Source organism: Lagopus leucura, unplaced genomic scaffold (genome assembly GCF_019238085.1).
Source record: "Lagopus leucura isolate 7727_CA_CO unplaced genomic scaffold, USGS_WTPT01 Super-Scaffold_100024, whole genome shotgun sequence".
Taxonomy (NCBI): Eukaryota; Metazoa; Chordata; class Aves; order Galliformes; family Phasianidae; genus Lagopus; species Lagopus leucura.
The window spans coordinates 6261414-6282163 of NW_024962276.1; the positions used below are offsets into that span (position 1 = coordinate 6261414).

The window sequence follows — 20750 nt, forward strand, 5'->3', positions numbered from 1 at the left end:
TTTTTTTTTTTTTAACCAAGGAGTTGAAGCTCTTCCTGCTTTGAAGTGGGCAACGCTTTATAGATAACCATCTCATTATGTTATGAGATTTCTTCCTCTCTGTCCTTCTGTCTGGTTCCTTGATGCATCTCATCCTGTGCTGATGGAGTTTTAATGATTTCAGCCCCGTTCCCAGTGTCAGCTCTTCAGGACAGTGCTCTTTGGCTCCCTTCTTGCTCTGCTCGGCACAGCTGAGGCTCTAGATGAGCTGTGGAAACTAAACACAGTTCTGTTCCCCACTCCCTCACTGCAGCAAACTGGAAACAGCAATAAAACTGGGTTTATTATGTGGTCATCGTATTTTAATAAACAAAAAGCAGTTGTAATAGCAGTGCAACGTGTGTTGGTATTAAGTATTATTCAGAATGTAAAGGCCTCTATTTTTTAAATTCTGCCCTCTGTTTTGCACAAGGAGGAGGAAGCTTTCTTCATATCTTAATTTTTGTTCCGTTCCTTCCCACTCTATCTGGATTAGCAGGGTTTGAGAATTCGTGAGGAGAGAAATTATTTTGGCTCAGTCAGCCATGGCCTTTTGGCCAAGTGTGGGGCAGCATTCCTGAACTGGAGGATTCGGGTCATGGTTTCCTAATACAAAGCGCTCAGCAGCAGCACTGACCAAAGGCATTTTCAGCTGCTTCATTCCTCTGTAGTGGCTTGCTGCTCCCTCGGTGGGATGAGCTCAAGTGTTTATGGGCAGGATGGTGAATTAGATCAGGATCTGTCTTTAACAAAGAAAGGTGAAGGAGGAAAAGCATGTAGATAATTCCACAGCCAGTATAATTCCCTGAGCCAGCTCTCAACCTGGCCTCCTGAGTTCAATACACTGAATTCTGATGTTGATATCGAACATCTTCCTACTTACGATCACTTTTTGGTTATCCTTTGTGCATGCGGATGCATCAGTTGGGCATTTGGTTCAGGTGATACACAGCGCTGATGTGTGTCTGGAAGGAGCAGGGTTCTGTTCACTCCTCCTTCCTGTTGGCTTCTTGGACCAGGAGGCCCTGTTCTTCTTTTTTGACCAGCAGACACAGCTCAGATGTTAATGCACAGCTGTGACAGCCATTGTACATGCACTGTGCGCACAGCAATGTGTCTGCTTGCTACTCAGCAATGACCATTACTAACTCAATTTACGTAGCTGGTTTGTTTGTGTTTTAATTTCCTGTATTTCTTGAAACACTTAAAGCTGGTATTCCATCTGATTTAATTGCGTTTCCCAGAAATGGGGGAGTATAGCTGTCATGTTTCCACTGTTAATTCAGCAGTGCCTGAGTGACAGACTGCTGGGTTCATTAATAAGGAAGCAACTTGCTGAGCTGAAGACAATTCTCTACTCATTTGCAAACAAGAATAGAGGAATATCCTGGAATTCTTAATGCAACTAATAGTCATTTATCTCAGGGGAACTGTATGTAGTACAGGCATCTCATTCAGAAAATAGCTGGGTTTCTGTAAATTCCATCAGATTAATTTTGATATAATGCTATGTAAAGCATTTTAGTCATCCTTTCTAGGAGGAGACAAGGGTTACAGTCAGCAGGTGACTGCGTTTTTGGCGGACCCACAGGTATTAACAGTTCCTAAATAGATTTGAGTTTACAGGAGGACATGCCAGTAGGCATACATGTGATATAGAGTTTCTCTCAACATTTGCTAGACCGTTTGCTTTGGATGTCTGTTTGTTATGCCAGGTTGCTGGGTACTCTCAAATACGACGCAGTGCAGTGATAGATGGCAGTTACACTCCTTGTCTGCTCCCAGATTGGCAGAGATGACAAACTTTGGTTAATCTGTGGGGTTTTGTGTACTTCATTTTAAAGGTAAACACTGTGGTGTCCTCGTGTAGGTCGTGGTGCAAGAGGCTTATGGCACTGTGAAGGCCCAGGTACGAAACTGTATTATCTTCAAAATAGGCATATCCAAGCTTGAGTTTTCACTTGAGACTTAACAGACTTCCAGAAAATCCAAGCAAATATCTGAAGGAATGCTCAGAGAAATTCTGCTTTGTACAGACATTGGTGTGTCTGTCAGGGTTAAGAGATTTTAACTACAGCTGTGGTTATTCAGAGAGGAATTCTATATGAACAGACCAACAAAGTGGAAAGGAAGTTCATGATGTAACCAGTCTTTAGTCTCTATTTGATGAAAGAGTGAAGGTGTTATTTGAACAGATGCTTCTATATAGTTAGTGTTAGATTATCAAGATCACCTTTGTTATTCTGCAGCCATCCCCTTGTCTCTTTTAAAGTGGGGTGGAGTGCAGGTGAACCTTCCCAAAGATTTGCTGACCTGCAGAGGTGTTGGCTCTATGACTAATGTTCTGCAAACAGACTCATTCAGGAGAATCATAACTGGCCAAGCCTAGATCTGCTTTGTTTGCTGTTGCATAAAGACTGGGTAGCAGAGGGCATTGCCTTTCTGCAGGGAAGCTCTGAAAGAGATGGAAAACAACATCTTCTTTTCGTTACTGAGGAATATCCAAAGGAGTGTCTAGCAGTGTGGTCACTGAGAACTGCTGACAGGCTAACCCATTCAGCTTGTTCAAGCAGGTCAAGCTGTAATTGTTTGTTGCTGTGCAATAGTGTCACTATTTATCTTAATCTTTACCTAGATGGATGGTGGACCAGATGTTTTTAAACATTTTGCTCTTGAATATGAAATTCTAAACAACTTAAGCAATTTTGAAAATAACAGTAGGTGATGATCAGTCTCTTGACACCATTCTCTGGAAATCCAGCCTTCTGCATCCAGTCACTGTTAAGTGAAGCACTTAACAACTGATTCAGATCTTCAGTTGATTCCATCACATGCATTCACTCAGTATTCATGATCAAACTATCCTGCTGTCAGCGTGCCCAAAGGATTTGGAATACAGACATTAAATAACATGGCAGACTGTTTAGGGATCTGTCTCTGTGAGTATCTCTATGGAAGACTTTAGTCCAGTACAGGATTGCTGTTATGTCTGCCCTCCTGTATAGCAGTTACGCTTTTTGTCTTTCCACCTTGAAATGTATCAGTGTTTCCCTCCTGTGGACACTGTTTCTTGTTAATTAGGATATGGGAGATCTCTGGACAGCAGGGAAATTGTTTTGTTTTTTAACTTTTTCATTTTATTTAAGCAAAGCTGTGTAACAACAGGGGAAGTACTTAAGGTGTACTTAATGTACACCTATCATTCTTCTGTGCTATATAGTCATCATTACCCAAAACACAATCCTGGTTTTTCATTTTCATCAATCTCTGATAGGAGCAGTGGTGGAGAAAGGAAGGTGAAAGTAAATTGCAAAGTCACCTAGACTTTCCATTCAAATTTGAGCTCTTAATGGCTCATCTGCCTTTGGGAAAAGTCATATTGAGCACCAGGTTCATCAGGATCTTCTCAACTCAGAATAACATTTTCAAAAGGCAACAGAAAGGGTGGCTCATCTCCTTTTAACATGTACTACTTTACAGCAGGGAATCAACTGGGAATACGATGGTTCCAAAGTAGTATTGACTTTTTTGAGTTGCTAACCAATTAATTGGGATCAGTGATCTCATGAAGTTGTATATTAACGCACTGCATTATGTCATCGTTCATTTTGTGGCTGGAAGTTACCCAAGTGGTATTTGGGTACTGAAATAATTTTGAAAACGACACATAAAAGCTGTTATTACCCATCTTGGAACATCAGCTTCTAAATCTGTTGTGAAATTATGGCAGTTCAATTTGATGTCCAGCACCATTTCAGATGTCTTAAGACATCACAGTTGCTCTCTTGGTGCCTCTCTGGCAGAGTACTTATCTCCCATAGGTGCTGTCAAGTCTTTCAGGTCAGTGAAGGTATTTTAAAATACCTAAAGAGCATCCAAAGTGACATTAGGCATCTATATTTTGGCTTCCTACATTGTGTCATAAATTGGGTGAGATTAAGGTATGTCTGTGGCCCATATTTGTCCAGTTTGGTTAAAAAACTGTAATAGAACACAGGCAAGAATGAGCACACATAATTACATGGTTGCATTACTGTTTGTTAACAATCTGCTGTGGATCCTCAGCAGTATCTTAGCAAACCCTGGGTAGGTGCAAGCAATGCTGAGTTCAGGATCTACCTTGCAAGTCACAGTCAGAGCATAAGATGAAAGCCAGAGCTGATGAGCAGGGCTATTCCAGCTAAACCACGTGTAATAGAGCAAAGTAAAATGGTATGGAGATGTTTAATAACTCTTTTTATTTGCCGTGCAAACATGGGCTGTTAATAGTATTGTCTTAACTTAGCCGCTCTGAACGCTCACAGCACGTATAATGATGTTTTTCCTCAAGGTTTCACAATAAGCACTTTGCTGTCTGAGAGACAGAAACCTGTGAGCTCTGTGTAGGAAAATAGATTGAAAAATCATAGTGCCTGGGAATAGAATTCCAGGACAACAAAAGGAGCAGTCTTCTCTGTTGGCAGGGAGGCTACGAATTGAGCCCATAATTTCTTGCTTCTTTGTCCTTTATTTCTTTATTCCTTTGAAGCCATTTTGAGATGGGAGGGATGGCAAGGAAACATGCAAGACAGTGAAATTGTTTGTTTGTTGCAAGTATGGGAGGAAGAATGAAAGAGACGTGGTAATTGTTGAGCAGCAGATGATCATGAGAGTACAGATTTGTCTGCAGGCAAGTCTGCCTTTTTCTGAACTACGACTTCTAACATTACAGAGTGCTGTGAATAGTTTTATTTCTTGTTTTGCTGCCCTTGCAGTTTGAATAAGGTGTCCATTGTTCTGAAAAATCACACCCAAAAATGCGCCTGTCTTCATGGTTTAGACTTACATGACTGAAGTGCTTTCTGAAATGAATCAGTGATCAGCGTGCTTAAATTACATAGGTGAACTCTGTTCCTACTCAAGCTATGGAAACATGAATTATTAACATGGATTTTTAAACATGCTAGAGAAGAAACTGCATGCTTGTACTGTTGCTAGTTTAAGAGTTGTCGGGATTGCAATTTGGGAAGAGCTTACAAATGGAACTTTCCATGTTAATTTATCCTTGGAAGAACTGAAGTCCATGGCATTAAGCTTTGGGTTATTAGAATGTTGATAGAGGGGAGGATTAAGAAAAGGGCAGGTTGTGGGACACGAGTGACACAAAGACCAGAGGCAAAATAGTCTTGTAGTGACTCCAGTTCTAAAAAATAGATTCAATAGAGAAATCAGAACTTACTGCAAGGTGATTCTGTGGTCAGATGAAGTCAGTTCCCAACTGAGATACTTCCTCTGCACTGGGATTGGAGAAGCAAGTATTTGAACTAGTGCTACTTAAGAGTCAATTGAAATAAATGTAAGTTCAAGGCTTTCCTACAGAGGCAGTGATATGATATCTTAGAGCACACAGAGCGTGAGGACTGACAGTCTCGATGGAATCTTCATTCCTAAATGTCACACGTGACCCCTCTGTGCCTATGGTAAAATGTTTGCCACCTCCCCTTCCTTGCTGTGCTGTGCTGTAACTGCGTTAGCTCTCTTGCAGGAATTTGACTTCTGAGCAGCAGTTGATGTGTTCCACCTTCTGGGCTAGGAAATGATTCTCTCCATTCTCTCCTTGTTATGGGAGCTGATGCAGCAGGTGCTGAGAGCTTAGATCTGATATAGATCAGAGGCACGATGTGGAAAAATTGAAGAGCAATCCTGATCCTTCCTTCTGTGCAATACAATGTAGTTGTGCTGCAAATGGGATTAAAATGGCTAAAGATCATCATGAGGGGTCAACTTTTATCTCGTTAAAGTTCCACTTTGTTTCTGACGCCAGCTGAAAGGCTGCGAGTGTTCCCTGGTGAGCAGGAAGGCAGCACAGCAGGCTGTGAGCCAGCAGCTCCGGGGGCCTAATCCTTACTGATGTAGCATGACCTTGGGCAAGGCATTCCTGTGCATCTCTCTTTTGTAATCTAGAGGTCGCAATTGTCTTTATCTGTAGATTTGAGCATTAAATTGTTGTTAATTTCAAGATATTTTGAAGATTACAAGTATTATGTAAGTTTAATCCCTTGTGCCTGGATAGTAAATCTGGCAGATCCTGAAAATGGAGGAGTTCAGTGCTCCTCCTGGGCACCAAAGTGAGGAATGTGACAATAAAGTGACTCCAGTTTGTCCAAAACAGATTTTCAGGAAATAACTCCCGTGGATTATTTGGGGATGATTCCCAGCTCTTCTGAAGTGGAGGAACACAAGCTGAGCCCGCTGGCAAGCTGGGTGCTGCGCTGGGGAATGGGAGGGTAAGCATGGTGCAAAGGGAAGTACATGGAACTGTATGTAGACTGGAGGTGGTGGAGGTAGGTATGAGTTTGGATGTAAAAGCAGTGGTATGGAGCTGTGCTCAAATTTGTCAAGAGAACAGTTGTGCTAACAGGGCAGGCAGGGTAGATAAATGGTGGAAATGCGAATGAGATACCATAGCAGCATTTGAACAAACAGAAAGATATTTAAGGGTTTGGGATTTTTTTCTAGATTGTCACCCTTGAGATGCAGGATTCTGAATTCTTGGTTGTTTGTTCATATGTTTGTTATGCTCAAAACTCTCCCTTGGAAGTGCAGTTCCATGAGATGCCAACCACTTCAAAATGAAAACACGAGCAAAAGAAAAAGAAGTATTAATCACATTAATCAGCTCTAAAACAGGGTCTGCAGCTTGGCAGCATGCTCTGTCTGGAATCTCCTTTAGACCTTAACTGGTAGAGTGTAGAGCTGATGGTCACCAGAGAGACTGTGCAGCTCTAAGTGCAGTGCCTGCATAGTGGTGCCTCGGGCACTGGGGCTGGCAGTTCCATTAATAACTGCTACACTGCTCAATTTCAAGGTCGTTCAAGGGGGGAGTTGCCCATAAAAAAGACTTGATATCCATGCTTATGCTTGTTTTGGTGCTTCCTGATCAGCTTATGCCTTGAGAGGTGCCTCTTTTCTATGTTCTCTTTGGCTTTTTAGTACTTTATTGAGCTGTTTTGGAGGATGGAGAAAGGAAAATACGGAGACACTTGTATATCAAGAAAAAACACACAGGTTAATTAGTGGTTCCTGATAGATTGCAAATGCTTTATGATTTATGATGGAACAGGTCAGCAGAGTATGGACTCTTACAAAACGCATGGGACAGGCTGAGTAAGCTTGATGGCTGGGCTGGTTGGCAGCCTGGTGAAGTACAGATAATCCCTGGTAAGTATGCTTGATAGTTATCCTTATGTATACATCTTCCATTGCTCAGGATCATGTTGCAATTGTAAGCAGGTGGCAATTAGAAGCATGCTGGCATTGCTACCAGAGCTGCTACGTTTCTCTGTGGAAAAGGGGTTTTTCTCATAGTGCTGCAGAATTTGTACCAGTGTGTAGCAGCATTTTCTTGTTGCAATGTGTGTTACACTGCCTAGTCAATGCTACCCACTGCTTATATAACACTCCCCTGTCATGTGCTGACCAGATGACAGTCATGCAGACAGGCATAAGCTTCAGCATTGCAAGAAGCAGATGAGTTATTTGGGGCACTTTGTCATAAAATTGCATCACAACAGTAGGAAAACCTTTTGGATTGAATAAAAGAGTGGGATACAATGAAAGGCTTTAAAAGCACACCTTGGGTTCCATCGAGGAGCATTTCTGGCCATATGTAATGTATACTGTACATCTTTAATCTGCAGTATGGCTATAGCTTGAGTTCTGCTTCTCTACTTGGGACTCCGATACAAATATCTGCTCCAGGGATGGATGCTCTCTGCTGTGCTCCTGTGAATCTCTATGTGAACCTTTACTTCTGTGCTGAGCTGATGCTTCTCTGCTGGAAGCACCACGTCACATCAGTCTGTTCATTTCCCCTCTTGTCCTTCATCTTTCAGCATCAGCTGCATCAATACTAAAAGCTCTGTGTGGTGAGCTCACTGTGAGTACATCTTACAGGTGCCACGCTGTGGCAGTTGGGAGCCCATGAGTTTGGAAACAGGATGAGCAGTGAGGCCAGAGCCTTCAGACCCTCCCAAATGAAGTTCTCTGGCTGGAGCTGCAGCAGCCACCATTTGAGTCGCAGCAGCAAACTCCTCTCTCTGCCTGTGCTGCACTTCTTGCTGTGGAGCGTGGTGCTGCCTGGATCCTTCGGCTCCTGCAGATGCAGATGGCTAAAGGAAGCTGTGTGGGCTGCTGGTTCTCCAGCCAGCCTGTCCCCGCTATCTCTTCCCATAAACACTGGACCCTTTGTCTCAGGCTTTATCGTGCCCCTGCCATCACAGAGCCCTTTCTGTGCTCTCCTCCCAGCACAGCCACTGTGTTCAGGGGTCTTTTCTTCAGCTGCTCTTTGTCTCTGGGTGTTTATTGTGCCTGCTGCAGAGTGTGTTTGTTGGGAAAGAGGAGGAGGGGCTCCTGTTTGTGTGGGTTTTATAAACCCAGTGCAGTCTTAAAAGAGATACTGAGCAAACTGGTGGTGATGATATTAACCCATCAGTGCCCTGCTTTATGGACTGCAAAACTGTGCTAAGGTTTCCTCAGTGTGTGGAAAATGTTTTGGGAGGCTGGCCGAGTTGTATTGCTGTGGGAGGCAGTAGGCATGCAGCCGTGCAGCAGGGGGTCTGCTCCCCTTTTGGTCTCAACAGACCTTTGATTTTCTGTGAATTTTGCACATGTATGTCAGCAAAATGAGCCTTGCAAACGTGGGGAGATGGAGCTGATTGTAGCATTTAAGCCCAGAGTGCTTCTGGAACTTGTTCTTACTGCAAACGCTGGATTGGTAGCCTCTTCTATTTGCTTAACTGACTTGTGCATCCTGTCTACGTCGCTACATCAGTCTTTTGGTACAACATCTCTTTGTTGTACCATGTTCCAAAACTTTATGGCTCTGTACTTAAAGGTTTTCCTTTTGAGGAAGGTCCTGAAAACAGAAACTTGAACATAATTCTTTTCTTTAATCGGTTTGTTAATGCTTTCAAGGTTAGAATGGCTGTTACTGTTTATTCAGTACCTGTGATACCGTATTCATTATTCAAGTCTTCTAGAATATCAGCTGCTCAGAACTTTTCCCTTGTAATCACCCAATGCTTTGTTACTAGGTTTAAAAGAATGATACTAAATAACATTAGAAAGGAAAAGCATCCATTTTCTAAGCTCCTCTTGTTCTTCCATGTTAATGGAGAATGTGATTTATAATGTGAAAAATCTTTTGTTCAGCTCTGAGAAACTGTTGCAATACCACTGTTGGAGTCAGTTTTCTATTTGAGAGTCCATATGTATGAAAGTACAGTCAGAATAAGGGTTTCCAACATTTTCCATGATTCTGTCCTGTGTAAATGGACTGTAATGCAGATACATTAGTTTGATGTGTGATAACATAGTCGTGTGACTAGAAAATAATATATTTTATAATCAAGGATCATATTTTTTCCTACACTCTTGAAACTTCAGCCAGAAACTAACAGGATTAAACTTCTCTTCTCACAAAGTGTAGCATAAAGAATGTTTTCATTTTCAAATAATTAGCATCCTGGTACTGGGGGGGTTGCAGTTTGTGTATCACGGCATCTGCATGTTATATTATTACACTGGGAAGAACTTCTGCAGATTGTGTTCCCTTTGCAGGAGGTAGCAGGGGAGGAAATGCAAAATAGTACAAGCCTTTGTGAAACATGAATCCACACTCATCATGACTAAACCTATTCAAACATTCAGGTGTTTTTTTCCAAGACTGCTCTAGTACTGTTGTCGTGTGATTTGTTTACTTTATGAACTCGCTCATTTTGCCTCATCTTTTTCTTTTCAAGGAACAGTTTCAACTGCAAAGCGCACAGGGATTCCAGCACCCCGAGAAATATCATCCTCTGTCTCAAGGGAGAGAGCTGTACTGCGTGGCCAAGCCAGTGCAAGGAAAACTCAGCCCAGCCCCACCTCTTCTGCCACGCCGACTCCTACCAAACATGTGCGCCCCGCTAGCAAGTCCAAGCAAGAGAGTGAAACTGGTGACAAGGCTGTTTTGGAATCTCAGGTTAAAGAACTCCTGGCAGAAGCAAAGACAAAAGATTCTGAAATAACCAAACTCCGTTGTGAACTGAAGAAATGCAAAGAGAAAGGGTCACTTAACCCCGAAGGGATGGGTGCTTCAGACCAAAATGTAGAAACCTTGTCACCTGTTGACATAGATCCGCTAATACGGACCCTGCAGGAAAAAAACAGGACTTTTCAAAAAGAGCTTGCTAGCCTGGGAGAAGAAAATCGTGTTTTGAAAGAGAAATTGCTTTATCTGGAGAACTCTCCTCTGTCAGACACAACAACAAGCAGTGGTGGTGACAGCAGCCTCCCTACCCCAACTACCCAAGAATCCAGCTTTGGAAGCCCATCAAAAAATGCACTGAGAGGTGAAACAGTTGAGCACAGGCAGCGAGTGAATGGGGGCACGCTGCGCAATTCCGCCTCTTCCAGCAGCGATGTAACTAAAGCTTCCTTGTCACCCGATGCGTCTGATTTTGAACATATAGCAGATATACCTTCCAGGCCAGCATCCTCCAACAGCAACCACTTCAAAGGTTCCAAATGCTCCACTACAGGAAGTTCTCCAAACAATATTAGCGACCTTTCTGTTGCATCTCTTACGGAGAAAATACAAAAAATGGAGGAGAATCACCATAGCACAGCAGAAGAATTACAAGCCACTCTACAGGAGCTGTCTGATCAGCAGCAAATGGTGCAGGAACTGACGGCGGAAAATGAGAAGCTGGTGGAAGAGAAAGCTCTCCTGGAGACTTCTTTTCGCCAACACAGAGACAGAGCAGAACAGCTGGGTCAAGAAAATGAAAAGCTAATGACTCTCCTCCAAGAGCGATCCAAGAGTGAAGAAAGCAGAGCTCAGGAGGGAAAAGTCCTCGAACTGGAACAGAAGTGTGCAGAAGTTCTTGAAAAAGCACAATTTGAAAGAGAGAAATTGCTCAACATTCAGCAACAATTAACCAGCAGCCTACGAAGCTTAGAAAGGGAGCATCAAGATGCCCAGCAGGTGATCAAAGGCCTGAGAGATGAAAATGAAAAGCTGCTTAAACTTCTAGAAGTGGAACAGCAGAGCAACAGCACAGTGACAAAAACTCTGGAGGACTGCAAAGTTGCATTGGAAGGTCTAAAAATTGAGAATGGATCTCTAAAAACCCAGCTGGAGAATGAGAAACAAAAGGCTGCAGAAATCAATGCCATGGGATGCACTACTGACAACTCTGAGGTGCAAGAGCTGCTGAAAGTAGCCCATGCAGAAAAGGATCAGCTGGAAGCATCTTGCACTGAGCTTAAGCAAGATCTGCTGAAGGCAAACAGTGAACTGAAGCATGTTCAGGGTCTGCTATCTAAGGTAAAGCATAGCAGCTGTACAATGTGACAGTTGTTTATCTGTCTTTCCACAAATAAGTAATTGTGGGTCTGTGAATTGCTATTGATCAGCTGATTTCAGTACTAATTATTTCAATTGCATTCATTACTGGTGAATGGAAGCTGGGACGATTACAGTATTTTCTATTTCTTTTGCTATGTGTGTGTTTTTCCAGGAATAACTGTTAGGAAAACTGTGCTTGTAAGTTCAAAATTGATTTCATCTATTATCTTCTGCAGAATATGCTTGTTTGGGTGAGCATAAATATACTTACCAAAATCTAAGCAAAAGAACAGGTTAATAAAAATGCACTTTGACATTATGTCAACAAATATTAGTGAAAGTTACTCTTTAGTCTGGGTAGGGAGGAGGACCTAAGTAGTTATCAGCAAATATAAAAGCTTTGATAAATGATGAAGGACAAGCTACAAAGTAGTGAATTATAGATGGTACTGAGTACAAAAACACAGGAGCATGAGTTAATACTCAGGGAAGTTGATATGTACAGTGACGATGTACAGTCAAGCTCCAGATGAGATTATTTTGGTAAAACTTAAGGTATTTTTACAAAACTGGAAAGTATTCTGTTTGGAGATAGGCGAAGTAATGGCAAAAAATAAATATATTTTGGAACAGATTTCTCTTTGTCATTTGGTGGCTTGTAGCTTTGCTCCAAGCAAGCTTAAGTCAATCGTTGGTTCTATTTTCTGTCTGATCCTGGGTGTTCCAAAGAGAGTTGCAATGCAGGGTGTCACAGAACAAGCATTAATATGGTGCCAGCCAGTGATTAATGTCCCATCACTGCAGAAGGAGTGATAAGCAATGTGTGCAGCCTTTCCTGTATGGGGAAGGGGTCATGGGAAGAACTGTAGAGCTGGCTAGCTGCAGAGGAAGAGAGCATTGCCAAAAAGCACCTCAATGGTTTGTGTGTTTTAGAAAATCCAGGTGTCCTTTCAGCTTAAATAGGTGACCACAGCAAACAGAGTTGCAGAGGAAGTTCCCTGGTGTTTTTGAGTGCTTGCTAGTGCTGGAGTGTGTGAAGAATAAATGAAAAACTGCTGAGTTCTCAGACTCTGCTCTGAACTTTTATTGCTTGGTTTTGAAACCGCAGATTTCCTCCTTTTTACTCCTCCCTTGAATTAAGCTGTTTTGAATCAATGGCTATTTGTCACACCCAAGCAAGACCACAGGCTTCTGTAAGGCTGCCCTTCAGTCAGCCTGTGCCAGTGCTGCTTGCTGAGTTGGCAGCCTACATCTTGCTTTTGCATAGGTTGTTCATGCTCAGGGGTCTCCCCCAACCCTGGAAGCATTGATCTGTGGGCCTGAGCCAACAAACTGAAGTACAGCATATTCCTCCTTCAGTAATTCCAGCTGTCCTATATCCAGAAAATATACTTATCTGTAGTAGCTAGCTCTCCCACATGTGCTTCACAATCCATCAGAAAGGCGTGTGGTAAAAGCAGAATTGTTAATATGGACAAACTGATTACTCTCATCCCTAAGGCAGCTCTATCATTCTCATAATATAATACATGATTAGATTTGGAGCTTTCCAGAAATACCTTTCTTCTGTTCATTACCTGCAGAGAGTGGTTTGGAATAACAGTCACCCAATAGAAAACTTCATTTCCTTCCTAGTATCTTCTTTTGTTATCTTTATGTCTGGGAAAGAGCACTGACATTCATAGCTCGTGTATGTTTCTTGGAACTGTCCTGTTAGTGTTGAAACTCAGTTTTCACAACACAGGTTCAATTCTTAAGTTCATGACGTAGTGAAATATCTAACAAGTTATATCCCTTAAGAAGTAAGGACAGTCAAGCAGTTTTCTTTCCTTATTTCTAGGCTGAGAATGAGTGTGGTCAGCTGAAGGAGGTGTGTGAGCGGCAGGCTGAGCAACTGAGCAGAACCAGCCAGAAGCTGCAGGAAAAAACATCAGAGAATGAAGCAGATATAAAGAACCTAAAGGAGACAATTTTCGAGTTGGAGGACCAGGTGGAACAACATCGTGCTATCAAACTCCACAACACCCAGATCATCAGTGACTTAGAAAGTAGGTAGAGATGAAAAAAGGGTTTAAGTGAACTAATTCTGGAGGCTCAGATGTGGCCAGAACCAGTAGGAGGAGGAGGCAGTGTGACCCGATGTATGACAAGAGCCTCACTTCAGAATTATTTGTATTTCAACCAATCCTTTCTGTTCGTGTGCGAGTCACTGTTTTAACAGTTAGTGCTATGGAAATAATGTTACAGACATTTTCCAAACTTGCTGTTTAGCGACAGATGTATCACCCATTCCAGAACCTGCAGTTACTGGCCTTTTCAGGAGCCTCCGGGTTAAACTGCCAGTAGGAACTGGGAAGTCGAGTTTGCTGCTGTTGTGTGGAAGAGGAGCTGCCACCTGGTGGAATGAGTTGCTCATTTCACTTACCAGTATTAAACTGCTTCCTGACCGTGCACTCTGACAAGTGATCCTGCACTTGCAGCTCTGTTAATTTAAAAGCCTGCTTTAGTATCACAGAATAATGAACTGCTTTGGAGATATTTGAATAACAGATCTGTTGTTGATCCTATTCCTGATCCGCTGACAGAGTATCACAATTTCCGTTTAATCTCTGTTAGTGACGTTACCAGAGGCAAAATCAAATAGGCTTTTCTTTTTTTAAACTGTTTCTAGGTAAAACTATGAAGCTGGAAGAGCAAAAACAAGATATAGAGAGGCAGCTGAAGGCTCTGACTAAGCAAATGAAGGTAAGGCTCAGATGCCATGAAAAGCTAGGCTGAGCTTTTATTGTAACACTGGATTTCATTTAGGCATTGCAATTTTTACAGCAATTATAGAAAGTTGTACCTCCTTTCGTTCTGTGTTCCTTGTCTATAGCTGATTCTTTGGCAGTGAAGTAAACTATAATCTATTTTTTCTGCCAGTGAACTGCTACTTTGGAGCATGTTCCTGCTTCCTGAACCATCAGTAGCAGTGAGCTCTTTTCAGCAACAATCCTTGTAGTATCACAATTCTGAATGATCAATAGCTATAGTAAGGACCTTGATTCTACTTTCTGAATTGGAATTGGGAGCTTAGGGTCAGCTGTCAACTTCTTCTTTGGCAATCTAGTCAAAACTGTAAAGACACTGGTATTTAGTTTGACCTCAACATCTCGAAATTGTGCTGAAATCCTGTTCTCTTTTGATCACTGAAAGAGGGGCCAATAATTAAGTGCTCAAGTGGCATTTTTACAGCAGTTTGTGGTTGTAATTATTCTTTCTAGGAGGATACAGAAGAATGGAAGCGTTTTCAAGCTGATCTACAGACTGCAGTGGTTGTAGCCAATGACATTAAGTGTGAAGCCCAGCAGGAGCTCCGTGTGGTAAAGAGAAAGCTTCAGGAGGAAGAGGAGAAGAGTGCCAGGCTGCAGAAGGAGCTCGATGAAGTGAAGGGCAACAACAGGTCGGTGACTTACAAAGGCCAAGGTCTGATCTCCGTGACTGCTAACATGCATGCAGACAGTGCTTTGTCAATAACTATTCATTGGCTTGGATGTGTATGTTGTCTGTTTTTAACTCTTCTGATAGATTTTGTGGTCTTTTATTCTAAGATGTTCTGTTCTTTTCTCTTTTTGATAATCTAGTTCTGTCACCTAGGCCATGAAGGTTGTAATAAGCTAATATGAAGTAATAACAATTGCCAATATCCTTTCGTAACTTTATTCTCACTACTGTATTCCACTGTTTTATTACCTTCATAACTCTGCACATCTGCATTAAGTCATCTGTGAAAAGCTTGGCTGGCTACATATGGGACATCCAGAAGAGAACTTCTTTCAAACAGAAGTGAGGATTAGCTGAACTCTTTGTTCTGCAAGTCCAATACATGCTGATTAAATGAATAATACAAGTACTGGGATTCCTCACCTCACATCTCCTGACCTTAAGTCAAAACTTGTGTGTGATTAAATGATCTGGCCTGGCTTAACATCCTAGAAGTGATTTTTGTCGTGCAGCAGACCCTCTTGAAAATCAATGTCTGTAGTCTGTGGTTGGGCAGGGAGCAGTAAATATGAGCTGTTTAGAGATGTACCCCAGCATGGTGAGGTTCCATGAAAGCATGGTAAGATCAAGTGACTTTACAATTGAAATTGGAATCAGCACAGCTGCCTTACAATGTGGCTTTTGTTCCATGCAGGATGTTTTATGTATGACATTTTATTCCAAAGTCATACTACAATTGAAGTACTAAATAATAAAGGATGGAAAACAAAGTGTATATTAAGAAGGGCAAGTAAAATTTATGAAGGAGGCAATGCTGTACTTCTTTTTTATTGCATTGTCACAAGCAGAACTAGAGCTACAGGAATGAAAATTTGTACAGGGAGAATGGTGAAAAACAACACACACAGTGATACTGCTTACCATAAACATGCCAAATGAGCTCTGCTCCTCTAGATTTTTCCAGTTAATCTCTCTGCTGCCAGGTTCAAGACCATTGTTAGAATAGCCACAGAAACAAGAAAACACTCTCCTTTCTTTCAGGTAAAATAACAGTCCAGATTAACATTGCTTGCATTCTTCTCTGTTTTCCATTCAGGAGCTTCCACAGCAGCTGTACAGTAGATAGGTGTACAGAGATGGGATGACTTTTGTGTGGTATATGGTTCAGAATTGATGGATAGAACAGAAATCCATTTTTTTCAGGAGAAGAAAATGTGTTTAACTTCCAATTCTGTTATTGGTGTGTCCAGTAAAGAAAGGTTATTATGTGCACTGCATTGAGACAAAGTGATTACCAGACAGTATTAAATTCTAAGCTCTGTTTTTATTCTTAATTTGTTCTTAATCAGATTTCTCATGTGGAATAGGGCAATGTTCATCTGTACATAAAATATCAATATTCAGACATTAATCCATATGAAGATGTATTTAGTATTTGAACTGGATAGAAGATGACCTGCTAATTTGCAAACTGGGCTGTTTCTCTTACACGTACAGAGAACTTGCCTCTGCTGTTGGTTCTTTGGCATAAGAAGCCTGAGCTGGAAATACTGATTTTGAAATTAGACCATGGAAATCTATACATTTGTAGCTTTAGAAGAAGCATTCAGACTTGTATTTGAGTCAGTTTGGGCATTTGTCTTGCTTTTTCTCATACGTACAGAAAGATATGTCTGTCTTCTGCATCGCCTTGGTTGTCTGTATAGCTTGCTTTGAGTATTACTTTGGTCTTGAAGCCAGACGTGCTGTCTGCAGTGGATAATGTATTTTCTCTTTCACAGACAGGCGTTGAGATTTTGCATCTGTTAATTTAGGTTTAACAAACTTGACTGTGGATGTCAGTGTCCATGCAGAGAGTACTCAGGCAAGTTTCAGTACTGAGTGTATGGAGAAATTAATGAAGTCTATATAAGTCATTACTCAACCTGCTGATCAGCAGAAAAGCAGTGAAACTGACCTATAAAACAAAGCCTTGACATTGCCAAACCTACTGCCAAGAGCAAGTTCTACACTTCCCTACACAGTTGATTTTTGGATTCCTGAGGTGGCTGTGTTACCGAGCACCTCAACTTCTTTTATGTGGGATTCTGATCTGGGACATTCTCCTCGTTCCAGTTAGTGAGCATTCACAAATGCTGCTGCTCAGGATCAGCAGTGGATTCTGGTGTCTGTGGTGATTTTAAATGCGTGCTCAGCACTGGTGAAAGCAGTTTGTAGCACAACACCTTAACACCTTACGTGAAGTGTCCCTCCTGTTTGTTACTTCTGAGCAGCTGTGCACTCAGCTGAATGTCTGAGTCCCCAGTGAAAGTTTCCTGTCTGATTTTTGAGCTCCGATTGGAAAATGTACCTTCCAAATAGTTGTTGCTGCTCAAAGGTTTTTTGGCCAAACCTCATCCATCTCTTGAGGGTCAGTAGACTCCACTCATAAATTGATCTTGAAGCCAGTTTTCTCCTACAACATCCTGCCATTTTAATGTTTGCCTGTGGCTGCCTGAATTCCTGCCTCCAACACTGATTTCACCATTACATTCTTCTAATCAGACAAAAAGTCACTTTTGGTTCAGGAACAGCCAAAGAACTTGCAGAAAAAATCCTGATGAGGTCATCAGAGTTCATCTGAACGAAGGTAAGAGCCTCCCAAAGGCGACTTTAACACAGATTAAATGTCTAATTCTATGACTAAGAATGTTGGGGGGAGGTTGGTCCGCCATCAAACAAGTGGAACAAAGGAGAGAGAAGTTCACTTGTCCCAAATTAGTACTGCTTAAAACCTGCAAATTGATTATCACACTTCAAACAGACCTATGGTACTTTCCATTGTAATTAATGCTATTTCTCTGCAGTTATATGCAGAAGTTTGCCATCCACCAAAAGTCGTGTAACTTTTCTCAGATATGGTGGAAATTGAGATAACATAGTCTCCATCCTTGGAGGTTTTCAAGACCAGACTGGATAAGGCCCTGGGTAACCTGGTCTGACCTCATAGCAGATACTGCTTTGAACAGGCAGTTGGAAAAGGTGTCTTCCTGAGGTCCCTTCCAGCCTAAATTATCCTGTCATCCTGTAGCAAGTCTCACCTTTTCAAAGAACTCACCTTAGAAATAAACTCACGTTTTGTAGCTATTTTAGGATCAGATATTTAACTGGAGATGAAGTACTGTATTGGGTTTGTAGCACAACAAACACATTGGCTGCTGAGTGCATCCAAATTTTGAGTGGCCCCTTATGGCTTCATACACATGCGTTTTGGAGCCTTTCTAGCAATACAGTGTTTAACAACAGAGAGAGTTTATAGGTGTGCCTTTGACTCTTTCCCTCCCTTTTTTTCACAAAATTATGTTGGCACTATAATATTAGGTACCTTAAATCAAGAGCATGGTGGGAAAATAGTTGAGCTGGGAGCAGCATTCAGAAGACAGAGAAATTATAGCTGGAATTAAATGAGCCACTTCCTATAATAATAATAAAATCTAACCAAGTCCTCAAAAGAAAGCCTGAAGTGAAGCTTGCAATGTATCCCACTAATTTGCTTCTGTTCTTCCTCCTAAAGTCTCAAATGCTGCAGCATGGCAGTGTTACATGCTTTTTCTCCTGGAAATAAGCTTGTACTCTATGTGTATTAAAACCTTATGTCAGTCTTTATGTGCTGATGTGCTGCTCATTTGTGCCTGTGTTTTGCAGCTGTTCTGTCTTTTAGAGGTTTGATAGATCATTCTGCTCTCTTTTTAAGAAAGCATAGTAGGATTTTAGAGCTTCAAGAGTTCTTGAAGTACTGTTTGCTTTAATCAACTGGTTTGTTGATTAGCTCTGTAGAGTTTTTGGTACCCAACAGAGATTGCTTTGGGCCCTTCAGTGGAAGGACCCTGACTAAACCTGGACTGAGGGTAATGCATTTCTAATTATGTGACCAGGCTCACATACCCATTTTGGATGAATAGCCCTAACTGAATATAGGCAAAGAAAGCCAAGTATGCAACCACCCTTATCCTTTGAAACTTGTTTCTGGGCTCTAAGTACTTTTTTCTTTCCTATCTGAGCAATACAGATTTATGTTATTGATGGTTGCTCATTGTGTCCCAAAGCAGAGTTAGTGGAGTGTTAAGGCACTCCTGTAAGACCGGTCTTGCACCTGTATATCATTCTTTCCTCTTTAGTTGGTGATGATGGGATGATTAACTGTATAATAGAGAGCTGTACCTCGGAATGGGCATTGTGCTGCTTCTTTTAACTTCTCCCATTGTTGTCTGTATCTCCTTAGGTGCCTGATCTCTACCAGCTAACACAGCCCTGGATGGATGCATAGCCAGGCCTGTGAGACACTTCAGGACATGCCTTCAACTTGCAGCTGAAAAAGGGAAGTTTCAATTGGAGAAAAGCACCCCCAGTTTTTTATTGCCTGCAAAAGTCGAGTGTATCACCAAGTGTGAATCTGCTCAGGTCCACCTTCTCCCCTTGGACAAGAGCCTGATTTCTTTGTTTCAAAATGCTTCTCTCTTCAGAAGACTCCATGAGGCAGGAAAAAGTTCTGAATTAATTTAAAACCAACTAGAAGTAATCACAGAGATTTGGGAGACTGAAATAACTGATGGCCCCTTTGGAGTGATGGGGCTATAGGCATTTGAACAGAAGTTCAAATGCTCTATTTTAAGCTTAAACAACAACAAAAAAATACTACGTGTATGTCTAATATGTAAAATTTAATGTGCATACACATTTGTTCCCATATAATACTCATAAATCTGTGTGTCTAAATAGACATGCATACGGATCTGTGTGTAAAAATGCACACGAACTCTCTAGTGATTCCCACCTTTGCAGCTCGTGAGTTGCTCATGGAAATTATTTACTGAAATCCAACAGGAAAATGAAATAGAAATATTATGCTATTTAATTGGTATCAGCTGTTTTGTTGGTTTCAGCCTTTTAATATTGTGTTGACAATGCACTCACCACTTGGTGGCATGTCTGACTCAGTGTGTGCTAGGAAGCAGGGTGATGCTCAAGGAGCACGATGTTCACAGGCTGTGTCCCACAGAGGAGAGATTTGTCCTTGCTATGAGAATTGCAGGTGAAGAGATCCAGAAGGAATAGCAACGAATACGTCAAGCTCTAATCATTATCCTCTCAGAAGGAGTTTTTCTCATGCCCTTAACTCAGGTGAAGTGTATAATCAGGGAGAACTTGTTTTGCTACTGGAGACACCTGAAGAGAGCTTTACTTGGATGCTGATGAGAAACTGAAAAGTCACAGTCTCTACCAGGATATCATCAGGATTTGTTACAGGACTGGAATTACATATTTTGGCTATGGGATTCCATCCTTTTCTCCTGGATGTGAAGACCTAGCAGGGGCCTGATCTCAGAGGAGGCTGAGCTAGAGAATTCTGCAGGATTCTGGCACAGCCTTCACCTATGTGCCATTCTACTGGAGTGTATGCATGTATGCACACTTGTGTTGCCTTTCTTTACTGTGCTGGCAGCTGTTAAATGTTGGTTTTTATGTTTAAGAAATTATATATATTGAAGTGCCAAATAAATGTTTGTGTTTGGAATTGTCTGCTGCCTACTCTTGGCTTCTCTTCTGTTCTGTGCATCAGCAGCTGTGTGTCATCTTTGTGTCACTTGGAGTTCAGGAGGATTGACAACAATGTAACGTAATGAAGACTAGATTACAGAGTAATTATTTCTGACAACATGGTTCTACTGTCCTGGGCCACTTGTAATGAGCAAATCATCAGAGCAGTTCAGAAACCTTCAAAAGTACGATGGCTGCTCTTGCAAAAAATCTATACATAAAGCACAGAAAGACTTGTACCTTGCTGGCTACTGTCCACACGTTCCAAACCCAGAAAACAAGCAGAGTAACTCGTCTTTAG

The 20750-nt window shown here is 41.6% G+C and overlaps 1 protein-coding gene across 5 annotated transcripts in view; it reads left to right on the top strand.

The window, feature by feature from the left end:
* SPECC1 (sperm antigen with calponin homology and coiled-coil domains 1) overlaps window positions 1-20750 on the top strand; it is an 82640-nt gene that overhangs the window by 35639 nt on the left and 26251 nt on the right. For 4 of the 5 annotated variants that reach the window (XM_042879666.1, XM_042879667.1, XM_042879668.1 and 1 more), the window contains 4 exons: window positions 9801-11368; window positions 13230-13437; window positions 14061-14134; window positions 14653-14831. In XM_042879666.1, the coding sequence (XP_042735600.1) occupies window positions 9801-11368; window positions 13230-13437; window positions 14061-14134; window positions 14653-14831 (2029 nt within the window). Of the gene's footprint in view, window positions 1-9800; window positions 11369-13229; window positions 13438-14060; window positions 14135-14652; window positions 14832-19133; window positions 20431-20750 lie in introns of those variants that run through there. The other variant, XM_042879670.1, reaches the window with a different exon arrangement.